We start from the raw sequence: 13,490 nt of genomic DNA on the forward strand, positions 1-13,490 counted from the left end.
TCACGGAAATGGATATGCAGACAGGATGCCCTAAGCCCTATTTATTTATTGGTGTTTGCTGATCTTAAAACAAGCAAACAAAAAAACCAAAGAGACACTAAGAGCTGGCAGCAGAAGGATGCCTTTTCATTTCTGTCCCAGGCCTTCAGTCTATGCCCTAGTGCTAGTGAATGCACAATATATTTCTGCTGAATGGAGGAATGAGTTTATGGATGAGTTTATGGATGAATGGATGAAGGAGGGATAAAATTATAAAGGAGAAGGAGAATGACAGAAATCTTGCAATGCAATGTCAAGGTGGGAGATAAGTAACAGGTTATAGAACGAAATATTATAGGTGCTCACTGTTTAACTGAAGAAATAAAGAACAGAGAATCAATTGAATATCAATTAATTCTGGTTAGAAAACCGTTTTAATTATAAGAGGAAAATAAAATGTTTGTTGATGTCTTAACCAAATGTTATTTTCCTTGTTATAGAATTATTCTTAAGGGGCACCTGGGTGGCTCAATTAGTTAAGTGTCTGCCTTCAGCTCAGATTATGACCCAGGGTCCTGGGACTGAGCCCTGAGCCAGGTTCCCTGTTCAGCTCCCCCCGCCCCCACCCCGAATCCTTTTCTCTCAAATAAATAAAAAGAATTATTCTTAAGAGGAATCAATGCAAAATTATAAAAATTAATTGTACATTACAATTTATATGGTATATAACTAGAGTATGTATACTTACAAAGCTCCAGGAAGGAATCATAGATATATTATGGTGCAGTGGAAGATTTAGTTCATTTAATTAAGAATCAGGAAATTTGGATTCTAGTCCTGGTTATATAACTATGATTGTGACATTGTGCAAGTCATATGTTCTTCTGGAGTATAGATTTCTCACCTGAAAAATGAGGCATTATCAACCATGTTTCTTGAAGCCCTGGATATTCTTTGGTACAAATTTAAACAGCCCCACTTGTTTTTTTTTAATTCAAGTATAATTAACATGTATGTTACAAATGGTAAGATTTCATTTTTTATGGCTGAATAATATTCCATTGTATGAATATACCAGATCTTCTTTATCCATCCATCCATTAGTGGACACACTTAGGTTGCTTCCACATCTTAGCTAGCTGCTATACACATAGGAGTGCATATATCTCTTTGAATTAGTATTTTCATTTTCTTGGGGTTAATATCTAGTAGTAGAATTACTAGATCATATGATATTTCTATTTTTAATTTTCCAAGGAGCCTCCATACTGTTTTCCATAGGGGCTGTACCAGTTTGCATTCCCAGCAACAGTAAGCAGCTCCATTTTTATGCTTTACAGTTGGGGTCTTAGGCAAGAAGTTTCCATAAGAAGAAATGGAACTCTGGCTAAAACGCCCTGACAATACTGGCCGCATGGATCCCTAGATTTTACTGATCTAAATATTCAGATAATACATTAATTATTTGAGAATCGTTTTTGGTTCTTAACTTCAGGAGGATTTTCAAAATGTTGAATAAGTGGTATGACACCAGGGAAAGAAAGCAGTGAACCAGTTCATACTGGCTGGATATTGGCTCTGCCCTGGTGAGGAGTGGGTCTTCCAAAGAGATGACAGCATGACTTCCAGAACAGCTTTCACTGTTGCTGCTCAAGGAACTGACCAGCTTAACATGCCATCCAAGGAAATCAGAACTTAGCTGCCTGTGTGGATAACATCCGCAATCATACCACAGAAACAATCGTCCCATTGACTGGATACAATTCAGCTTGAAATAGTGAAAAAAATACATGATCCTGCATGTCATGAAACCCTGTGAGGTCAACTGCAGAAGTAAGAGCAAATGAAGTGTGCACAGAGGCCCTTTGGGAACTGTAAAGTTTTGGCTTTGTATCAATGAGTGATGGTGTTATGTGAAATGCATGCCTACCTCATTGTTGCAGAAGCAGTAAATCACGGCGACGAAGAATCCCTAAAGAGAGGAGGAAAAAGAGAATTGAAGTTATTTTTGTGTGCATTATGTTGTTTAGGAATCTATATAAATAGACAGCCTGGAGAGGAACATGTCACTATTGCAATAGCAAGTCAAGGCTCAATGAAAGACAATTACTAGTGCACTCATATTCAGTGCTTCACTACAAGAATATTCTAGTTTAAGATGGATATGGCTTCCAGCTTGGGGTCCAGTGGAGGCATTTCATACTGCTAGAAACATCTGCTTCTCTGCCCTGTGTTTTCATGGCATTTATGACTATGATGATAGCAATCCAGGTTGGGAAACTGATTGGCATTGGCTATGTTGATCTCCAAAACTCCCCTTAATGAAGGGAAAATGTGGCCCTCAAATCCTGGAGAGAGGAGGGAAAAATCAAAAGGACAGTGGGAATAGAAGTTCTGTCCCCAGTACTCAGGACTGTGCTGTGGGTCCATCCTCGGTCAAATATTTGTCCTCAGAAAGATGTGTTCTCAAAGTTCATATTCCCTTCGTTTCCTTCCCCAGTTTTGAAATTCAAAAAAGGGGGGGGGGCTGGCAGTGAGAAGGAGACCCTTCCAGGTTACATCTACCTTCTAATCACAGATGAGCCTTAGAAAATGGCTCACCCTACATTAACCTGCTGAGTAAGTAGTTGAATAAATAAACCTCTGGTTTATTTACCTGGAAATGAATCAGAGAGTGCATCAGGTAATCGTATATCTTCCCAAGCATCTTGTTCGAAGGCCTCCAGGGAAAGACGACAAACTGGATCCCCAGCAGGGGCACCAGGATCAGAGTGGCCCTCACCGCCTTCAGGTACATGTGGGATTCGGCTTCCTGGGTTTCCCTCATTTTGCTCACGAGCACGCGGACGATGTTGAGCAGGAAGAAGAAATTGACCTGCAAAGACATGAGCTTATGAGGGAATCATCCAGGTGGGAATGACTTAAGGACGCCCACTTTCCTCAGTTCTTGTTAGTCTAGTTCTGGGACTAGGGTCAGGTGGTCTAATTCTCTCAGCATTACCAGCTGCATCCATATAACCAAAGACTCTTGTCAGACCTGAATTCACATTTCCTTTTTTTTTTTTTTGTCCAAATGATAAAATATTTTTTTTTCCTGTAGCGGTAAATAGATTAGGTGCAATTCTAATGAGAGCGGTTTATTCTTTGATTTTTATGATTTTTACAAAGGAGAGTCATAAATGACACTTTTAGATCTTGCTTTCTGGTCATTTCATTACAAGGATTATTCCTCTTAGGCAGGACTACATCACTGAAAGTGAAATGCAGACCAAAAAATGTTATCTGTAAAGTTGATGTAGTGGAGACAGATAACCCAGCCTTCTTCTTTGTAACATTTTTTAAGGGAAATAACTTCATTGAGGTATAAGGCTCATTCAGTAAAATGGAGATTTTAAGTTTATATTCAAGAAGCTTACAGAAATGTATGTGTCTCTGTAACAACCACTCCAAATAAGCAAAGAGCATTTTCATAACCCCAGAAAGTTCTCTTCTGTTCCTTTGCAGTCAACCACCCTCTCCCCTCCACCTCAAGCAACCGCTAATTACATAGTACATACTCATTTGTGTCTGGCTTCTTTGATTTGACATATTATCTGTGAAATTCATCCATGTTGTATATATTAGCATGTCATTCATTTTTATTGCTGAGTAGTACTCCCTTTCATGGATAACACACCGTATTTGTTTATTCATTCTATTGTTGATGGAAATTGGCATGGTTGCCACAATTTGACTATTGTGAATAAATATGCTATGAATATTTGTATACAAGTCTTTGTGTGGACATATGTTTTAATTTCTCTTGAATAAGTGCCCAGGAGTAGATTGCCTGTTGACATGGCAAGCATATATTTAACTTTGTAAGAGGCTGCCAAACTGTCTTCCAGAGAGGTGGCTTCATTTTATGTTCCCTCCAGCTCTAGTTGAGAATTCCAGTTGTTCTTTACCCTTGCCAACACTTGGGATGGTCACACTTTTTAATATTAGCCATTCTGGTGCATCCCAAACTATTTTCGGCTGTGAAAATTCGTTTTGAAACTGGAGTTGTTTTTAAAATTGAATTGATGATTTATTTTTAAATGATTAGAATGATTTTTCTACCTGGAATAGAAGGAAACATTGTTGCCAAAAAAAATTCAAGGAAGGAAAGAGACCTTTGGTAATTATTAAACTCTTATGAGGTATTGGCAATATTCAAGACCCACATCAGCGGGTCCTGGTGAGGACAGTCGGGTGGTAAGTCTGTCACTGCTCTGGAGGAGAGCAAAAGAAATGGACTTTACTCTGGAGAGATTGGGGCAGTGGGAAGTCAGGCTGGATGATATACTTGGGTTGGTTGCTTACTAATGGATATTTCTTCCAAACATGAGCAGAACATGGTTTATGACTCAGATTGTTTTTATTTTTCTCATTCCTACCCACCTTTGAGGCTAGTGGGCCAAATAATGTCTAAATATTAAATGTGATAGTTGTGATGCTGGCCAGCACATAGTAAACCTTAGGTAAAAACAAAGAGCTTGGAGATAGATGCAGATGGTCATATTTTACCCTACTTTTCACTAGTCACATGATTTGGGGTGAGTTAGTTCTTGTGTTTTTGGGTCTAGTTTTCCCAGTGAGTAAAAGTAGTCCTGATATATCTCCTTTGAAGTGCTGCTGTTAGGAACAGCCTGGCAATGTATGTGAAGTGCCTGAAATACTTTTAAGTGCATCCTCAGTGGCAGGTCTAACGACAGCTCACATACCAAAGATGAAATGAAAGATCATTTTGTTTGGGAAAAAAAAAAAAAAACAGGGAAAAAGGGGCAGAGGGATTGTGTGGTTTTTCACTTTCTTTAGCAGTAACATCTTACCATTCTTCAGCCCCTTGGTCTCTACCTTTAATGAGGAGCATTTTGGTATAGGATTGGTTAAGGAAAGCTATATTTTAGTTATGGTGGGTGTAGAAATGAACTTATGCCCCTTCCCCGACTGTATTAAATAAAAATTATTTTTTAATTTGAAGATCCTCAAATTGAATTGTTACAGATTATCTCATTATAGATTACCATTACATTAGTCTAATTTTGAAGTTATGATACATAGGCTACCCAGAGCCATCTTTACAGAGATCTTCACAAAGAGATAACACTTAATAATGGATTTAAAAGCAATTCTCAACAACAACAGCAAAATAAATAAAAAGCAATTCTCACCACCAGTGCTGCCATGACGGGGCCATGGATGATATATAGCAAATGGGTTTCCACACTCAGCCAGCAGCTGAAAAAAAAAAGAGGGAAGGGACATAAATATAAGTGCATTTTATTTGCAAATATGTTCACTTAAAAACCACCAAAATACTTACTTGTCATTGAAGTACAGCGCCCTAGTAATCGCATGGATAGTGGTTGGCACCAGTGGGAACCCTAAAAATGTAAAAAAACAGAAATCACACCTGATTTTTTGGGCAGAAGCTGCAACTATGATTGCATGGAAAATGGTAGTTTATTTTCAAAAATAGTGGCAAATTTTAATATCTCTGTCAAAATACTTCCCTGATTTTTACACCAACTAGTTTTGGTCAAACCAAGTAAAAATGCTCTTGATTCTGTCTGTGGTGATGATGATGATGATGATGATGATGATGGCAAGACGACTATTAGTTGAGACCAGAAAGCTCTTCACTTCATGTGAACTGGACTTTAGTGGGGTCATCATGGAGGGAAGTGACCCCACATCTAATTTAATAGGGCCAGTAATGAAATGCTTGACCTGAGGGTATTTTGAGTTAGACTCTTTACCCAAAACATAATTATATTTTATTCATAGAGGTTCTAACATATCATTTGCCCACTTGGGTTTTAGAAATGGAAATTTGTTCTCTGGATTTATTATGAAACATACATTTTAGAATTAGACAGAAGGAGCATATGAAGATCTCACTCCCGCCTCATCATTTCATAGAGAGGAAGATGTGTTTCTTAATGTACAGAGGAGCACAGACCCTGTATCTACTAATTCCTGTGCTCGTTGCCTTGCTCTAGGCATGAAGCCTCTTTTTATGCAGTTTGTTTTCCCCTTCCTCTTCTTCCTATCCTCCAAGCTCCAAGAGCCATAACAGCCCTTCCTTTCACTGGTTAGTAAGGGTAAAAATAATCCCTTTTCGGTAGGATTCCTTATTTTTTTTTTTAAGGGGGACTAGTTACATTCTATGTGTTTGTTGCAAAAGTCCATGAGGGGCTTTTCCTTCTTTGATTTATAACAAGAGGAGAATCAGCAAGGCAAAGAATCAATCTGGAGAGGGTTGTAAAATACATGATTTTTTCTGAGAGCTAAACTTCACTATTTGAAGTTACTTCGATTTGAGAGAAGTCAACTAGTAAGTGGCTCCGTGCAGATTTGTAAGGGAACAACTACCAGAAGAAGATTCTTTTATTTTGTTGGGGAGAATTGCACTGCTAGATACTTTTTTTCCCAGAGGGTGATGTTCATAATGTCTCTTATAATTTTTAGGATCTGTTCCAGATCCCAGAGTGGGTAATAGTATTCACAGCTGAAATGAATGGATGGAATGTACATCACCTGCAAACAAAGGTAGGTCTTAGGAAGTAGCTTTCTTGGGCTAAATCTGCTGTCTCACTTTCAGACTCTTTTAAAAGCACAGGTTATGCCTTATTTCATGGCGCTGTAAAATTTAGGACCTATCATACTTTTTAGGTATGAAAATAATTTCAAAAGCACAATAAAACTATTATCCAGTGGAAATTTCTTCTTCTCTGCTCCATTACATTCTTTAAAGATCCTGTGACACTATTTTTCTTGAGGAGTTATTTCAGTTGTACTTTTACTTGTTTTCTTTCCATCCAAAGATCATGCTTGCCTAAAATGCTAAGACAGAACTATTGGTTTAAAATGCATCATTGTGGGGTGCTTGCGTGGCTCAGATGGCTAAGCATCTGCCTTCCATTCAGGTCATGATACCAGAACCCTGGAATTGAGTCCCACGTTGGGCTCCCAGTGCAGCAGGGAGTCTGCTTTTCCTTCTCCCTCTGCCTCTCCCCCTGCTTGTGCGCATGCTCTCTCTTAAATGAATAAATTAAAATCTTAAAAAAATACATCATCATGGTTGTTTCTCAATTTTGTTCTCAGAGATGGTAAAGAGTTTTGTAGAATTTTGGGGCGTGCACATGTACATATGCACATGCCTATGTGCGTAGAAGTAGAGAAAGATAGATTTAGGTTTGGCATGCTAAAAATAATTACATTTAGGACTGTATTGGTTGACTATCTGTCTTTCCAAACATCTATTTAGGGGGAAGTGCAAATCCTCACTCCTTTAAATTTATGATTCCACTTACCTTACTGAGGGCAATGTTCCTTGGGATCTCACTTCAATCATTCTGATAAAGTTTTAAGTATTTTCTGATTAAGAAAGGTTAAGGTATCCCATAAATATTTTTCCTTATTTTTATTACCTTCTTTTTGATACAGCTAAACATCTTGTTCCTTTTTCCCTTTGAATTATTTTTGCGTGTTAAGCAGATGTCTTCATTGAGCTATCTATGATGATAGCAAAAGTTCTATAACTAATTCACAATGCATCAGAATGGAAAGAGTGGTTATAAATGTTCCTTCCAGGGTGCCCTCATCTTTGCTGAATGTCACAGGCAGGAAGAAATTTATAGCCTTTTTTATTCCATGGAAAATTTTCTGAGTATGGCAGATAGATGTTTCTGAATAGTCAAAACCAGTGTAAGAAATATGCCATAATTTTTAAGAGAAGCAAATAAAATACACCAGTAAGAAATGCGGGGTGTGTGTGTGTGTGTGTGTGTGTGTGTGTGTCACATCAGGGGTGGGATGTTATTTCTAGGTCCTCAGTTGGAAGGCATCTGACCAATACCCATCATTAGCATTGTGATGATCAGAATTACTGTTGAGGGACATGAAACTGTATTCAGCTGACTCCTGGTATGATTAGCTTTGGAAGGCTAGAAATCTCTGACAAGGTGTGTATGAGGCTGAAAAGGTCAGGGAAAGGTAAGATCAGCCTCTTGTGGAAGGCTGCAGCTAAAAGAAAAAAATAATAAAAGGCCACTTTGATCTTTGTATTCTGACCTGATTGAGGACAGGGAAGAGCAAAGGAACCTAGCACTGGATGTGAAATTGGCAGGATAGTTACAAGCCTGCTTTCTAAACTTGCTGGATGGTTAAGGTAACAGAATGAGGGGACCAAGGGGGAATAGTGGTGAGGTGGTTTGGAGTGTATTCTAGATGAGCAGTCTAGTTCACAGAGACCCCTCTCCCATTTTTTTTTCTAGATGGGTCATCCATCTCCAGACATGTTTGCACTATGTGATAATATCCCTCTCAAAGTCCTTGGCCATGATTCACTGAACCATAGCTGGCCCCCTGACTTCAGTTAGACCAAACAGACTCTCTTGTCCTGGCTATTTAGAATTGGGACTTAAAGACAAGCATCTAGTGTTTCCATGCACCTTGAAAAGAAAAATGTGAGCTCAGGAAAATTTAGGGTAGCTTGTATTGACCATTAGGATTTGGGGAGCAGAGACCCTGTGATCTATGGTCTGTAGAAAAAAAGAAGGGTTAAAACAGATACGTAGAAGATAAAACAAAAACAAGACCGAGACAAAAGACAGAGGGAGAGTGCTCCCAGCTTTCTAGTCCCAGGGTACAGCCCTGTAGTAGCCTTAGAGCTGTTTCAGCCCTTGACTTCCATGAGATAGTCTAGATTTTGATAATTTCTCTCTTTTTGTTTAAATTAGAAAATCTTGTTCTCTGCTAATTGCCACCAAAGAGACACAGCATCATCAGTTCATCGATGACACACCCCAAATATTTGCTGCACTAACCCACTATTATAGATTGTCCTATTGGCTTTGGGTCATGTGTATTGTTAACATCCATATATACTTGTTATAAATGGAACAGATATTGCATAGGGCCAGTCCTGGTATAGATTGTGGAAGACTTTAGGTCACTTACATGACTTCCCAGACATATTTCCATACAGTTGGTGACAATGCCTGTTGAGTAGGGGTTTAAATACAAAGGTTGAAGTTTTTAGAAAGCCCCTGGATTATCTTGTCTCCTCATTTAATATTTTCAGAGGCTCTGAAAAATCTGCATTAAAGAGGAGGCTTAATTGAGGGCAATCCACAGCTTCTACTCCAAGGGCCAAAGTCACCCCATCAGTGGAGAATAATGGCAAGCCTTTCGCTCTATAGTCAAGATCCTCCTCTGGTATGGGAGATTCACATTTTGATAAAGCAGCATACATTTTTGTCCCAGAGCTTTTTCAATCTCCCAGCCTCACTACCTACCTAGTTCCCTTCAGTTAGAGTGAGCTAGACTTTAGCATCCCTGGAGAAAGGGGAGAAGTTCCAGCATGGCCTCGTTGACCTCAGCACCCTGCCTTAGTCAATCTGTACAGAAGCAGCCATGACTTAAGCAACCAACCACGGGCCTTTCAGAGTCATTGCCATGCGCTATGGTGTCAGGTAGGCTCCACTTGGAGTCCCATGAGGTTATTTAGGTCTATTGTTCAGTGGGATTCTTCCTCCTGACCTTTCACTGAGGAGTCCTGCTGGTGGATTGAGAGGAGGTGGTCTGGATGGAAGAGATACAGGATTCAAAATACGAGACTCTCCTTTGCTCTACAAACTGGTGATAAATAAAACTGAAGGGAGGGTCTCATCAGATCTTCTCTCAGTCAGGACATATTTGTCCATCTGTTAGCTGGGTTTGTTTCCTAGAGAAATGCATAGTCACACTTCTCTGCACTGACTTCCATGCTGATCACAATCCATATGAACTTGTTAAAGGGCTTCTACCAAGCTCTCTTGGAGACTGAACTCCTGCTCCCACCTGTGTCCCATCATTCCTCACAATACCTAGACCCCTGATCATTTTCTGAGACCAAGACTAGAAGAAGACTGTAAATATGAGACAGAGGTGAGGGTGGCTCAAAACTCAGCTGGAAAAAATACATACCCCAGCCCAAGAGATAATACCACCGCAGGTGTTGCTCCTCAGTGAACACGGCCACCACAATGAGTGTGTGCAGATAGATTCCTTCACAGAGCATCCAGAAATAATTGCATGCCATCATGTACTGGTGAAAAAAATGCAAAATCTTGCAGCTCAGCTGTCAGAAAGAAATGGAGAAAGTCAGTGGAAGATACTGGCAAGGGGATGACTGAACAGAGGGTAAATGTGAAAATAAGCCAAAGTATTTACATTCAGTGTGTGAAGGAGTTTTCCAAGCATCTGTGGACATGTGCTGCCTTCTATATCCACAAATCAGAATGATAGTGCCTAGAGCATTAGTATTACAGGTAAATAGCCATCTAGGGCAATGGAAGCCTAGTACTCAAAATGTTCTTTTCCTGTTCATTCTGGTGACTTATATAGACTAGACAGGTTGATTTCCCTTCAATATTTCTGAGGTCCATAATTTTTGAGAGCATCCAAGGGTTTTCCACATGACTTTTATGGCCCTTTATCTGTGGCTAATGAGGCATATAACCCAGAAATTGTTAATGATGCTCCTAAAGTTCATTGATCGTTGTTGATGTCTCGTTAGCAATACAGAGGAGAGAACCAAGTGATAAATTTCTCATATATGAGCCAGGAGCTATGCTGAACCCAACTGATGTAATTTTGTTTTCATATGGGAGGCTTAGCTTCTATATAGGATTCTAGCAATCCACATGTTTGGTGCACAGAGATTAGCAATACCATCCTTGCTTAGTACTCAATGCAAATGTAGGAGCCACATCTCTGGGGGAACCAGATCAGCCACATATTGTTGTCTGTATAGAAATAATCATTGTCTAAACTGTATAACAGAACACCCTAAATTATTTCATAGTCACCTTTAGAATAGGGCTTCTCATCTTGGCACTACAGATATTTTGGACCGGATGATTTTTTTGTTGTTGTGGGGTGCTGTCCTGTGCATTGTTGGGTATTTAGCAGTATTCCTGATTTCTGTCCATTAGATGCCAGTAGCATCCCCTACCCATTAATGAAACCAAAAATGTCGCCAGACATTACCAAATATAGCCTGGGGAGAAAAATGTTCCTGGTTGAGGATCACTACTCTAGGATATTTAGCTATGCTTAACTTTCTCTGACAACAATGACAACACCATTTACCATTCAAGATGTTAGGTTTTAGGGATGATTATTTGCATTATTATTTTACCAATTGCTCTGCTTTACATTATGTTGCTCCCTATTACATTTTGAATTTGACTGATATCAGGCTTTCTTTTTTACAAAGTAAGGTAGCTATAACATGACTTTCAGTGCTGCACTAACCTTTTCAGGACTGCACATTTCTATTTAATGCATAGCTATAATTATTTATTTATTGAAATCTAATGTTCTCAGTCCTTTGGGGACTCATAAAACAGAGAAAAGCCAGCTGGGTGCACAAGAAGGCAAATATTGCATTTTCAGAGACAGAAGCGACTTCTGATTCTGACCAAAGTGGAACAGTAGTGCAGAGGATTCAAAAGATCAGGTAATCCCAAAGTAATTTATATTTGACTTAGTAAGGCACTGACTTTTTCTTTTCACCTGAATACCTTCCTGATTATTTGATTTAATTTTATATTAGTTTGCATTTGTTTAGCAATACTTGCTAGGTGCACAAGGACTCAAAAATATAGGTGAAATAAGAAATTTAGTCGATATTCTGGATTCATCTTGAAGAATACTCTTATTTGAAAGCCCTATCCTTTCTGGATCAGAAATTCCAGTGTAGTTGCCTTGGTGGCTGCCACTTGTAGAGGAAGAGATAGGAAGAAGATAAGATGATAGCCTCGTGCAAATATGTGGCTTTTTGTCATCCAGAGCAGTTTTGGCTTCATGTTTTATATACAGTCAATCCTCACTATTCACAATAGTTATGTTCTACAAAGTTACTGCAAAAATTGAATTAGCAAATACTGAACCACTGCTCCTAGGGAAAATATAGGGTTAGGTTCCTACAAGCCTCTGGTCAAAATATTTTCATAAACCAATCAATATATAACTTTTATTTGTTTCTGTTTAAAGATACTTTATTTAATGTATATTGTTGATTTGTTAACTTTGGACTCATGGCCAACAACACTATAACTTATGCCTGAGGGGAACTTATCAAACATACCTATTTTTTTCTCTAAGATACACCACAGACTGCTTATACTTAGGAATATGACTGCTTAGGCAATGTGCTTGGGGACTATTTTAAGCAGTGAAATCACCAACAAAAAGCAAAAAAAAAAATGTGAAAAACATGGCATTAAATAGACCATGAAGAGGACATTTACACTGAGAGATGAAATAAGACAGAGTGTTGCCTTGTTCAACCTCAGCTGGGAACGTGTACATCAAGTGACTCTGTTTTCTGCTATTCTGTGCATGTTCATGAATGACCATGAAAGCACTGAGAATATGGATTTTGGACTTACAAATAAATTCTAGCAAGTAGGCAAATGTGCAAACATGGAATCTGAGAATAATGAGAATCAGTTGTATTTGGGTTAAGGGTAAAGTATTCTTTGAGGATAAATGGCTCAAAAGTTTACAGAAATTCTGGACATCACCAGTCTATTAGTTCCCCCTCCAACATACCATGGGCATAATTGGATATATCTAGATGATCAAGATGATTATTAAAATTTTTATAAAATTGGTCACCACTTAGATTAGTTGTTCATAATTGGGGTTATCAGTATCATCTGGGGAACCCTTACAAAATATTACATAACCAGACCTCATCTCCATTGTGTATTTTCAAAATATTTTAGGAGTTTCTAATGTAGGTTCCTAGTGAAGAATCATATGCCTGAGATATTCAAGGTCATTCAGTTGCATTCAACAATCATTTTTGGAGAACCTATGAGCCAGGAAGTATACTAACTCTGTGAATATCAAGATGAATAAGGCATAGTCATATAATCTCTGGCTTGATTACAACCTTTCCCTCAAGGATGGAGTAAACCAAGTATTCGATAGACAGATAGAGCCTCTTGTCTAAGGTTAGTCCTTCCCATCATTCTGGGTTGATTTTCTGCTTCGCAGCATGAGGTAATAAGATATTAACTTTGAGATCAAATAAGCTAAATAGCTTTTACTATTCTTTCAGGAAGCAGTCACAATACTGTAATTTTGTTTAGAGTAGTGATTTCCCAAATTGCAAGAAATAATCTATATTCGACTATAACTAGATCAATCCCAAATAAAAGAACAAATGCTCCAAGCCAAAGCTATATGGAATTTGTGAATTATGCTCTATTTTATTTTCTTCATTAATATGGGCAACAAAGAGATAATTCTACTCTGAATGATATGTATCCTAAGAAGTAAAAGCAATACTATCCCTTTGTCTTCAGATGAATTGTATCATCATTTACTGTTTTCATTTTGTATTGTATTTCTTTTTTTTTAAGATTTTATTTATTTATTCATGAGAGACACACACAGAGAGAGGCAGAGACACAGGCAGAGGGAGA

At 38.4% G+C, this 13,490-nt stretch overlaps 1 protein-coding gene across 1 annotated transcript in view; it reads right to left on the reverse strand.

Annotated features, from left to right (window-relative positions):
- Positions 1-13,490, reverse strand: part of CALCR (calcitonin receptor) — a 58,760-nt gene that overhangs the window by 8,879 nt on the left and 36,391 nt on the right. The window contains exons 7-11 of the mRNA XM_055307252.1: positions 9,976-10,129; positions 5,327-5,387; positions 5,175-5,241; positions 2,636-2,854; positions 1,910-1,951 (exon numbers count right to left, since the gene is read on the reverse strand). Of these exons, the coding sequence (XP_055163227.1) occupies positions 1,910-1,951; positions 2,636-2,854; positions 5,175-5,241; positions 5,327-5,387; positions 9,976-10,129 (543 nt within the window). The remainder of the gene's footprint in view (positions 1-1,909; positions 1,952-2,635; positions 2,855-5,174; positions 5,242-5,326; positions 5,388-9,975; positions 10,130-13,490) is intronic.

Source organism: Nyctereutes procyonoides, unplaced genomic scaffold, assembly GCF_905146905.1.
Source record: "Nyctereutes procyonoides isolate TBG_1078 unplaced genomic scaffold, NYPRO_anot_genome, whole genome shotgun sequence".
In the NCBI taxonomy this organism is placed as follows: domain Eukaryota; kingdom Metazoa; phylum Chordata; class Mammalia; order Carnivora; family Canidae; genus Nyctereutes; species Nyctereutes procyonoides.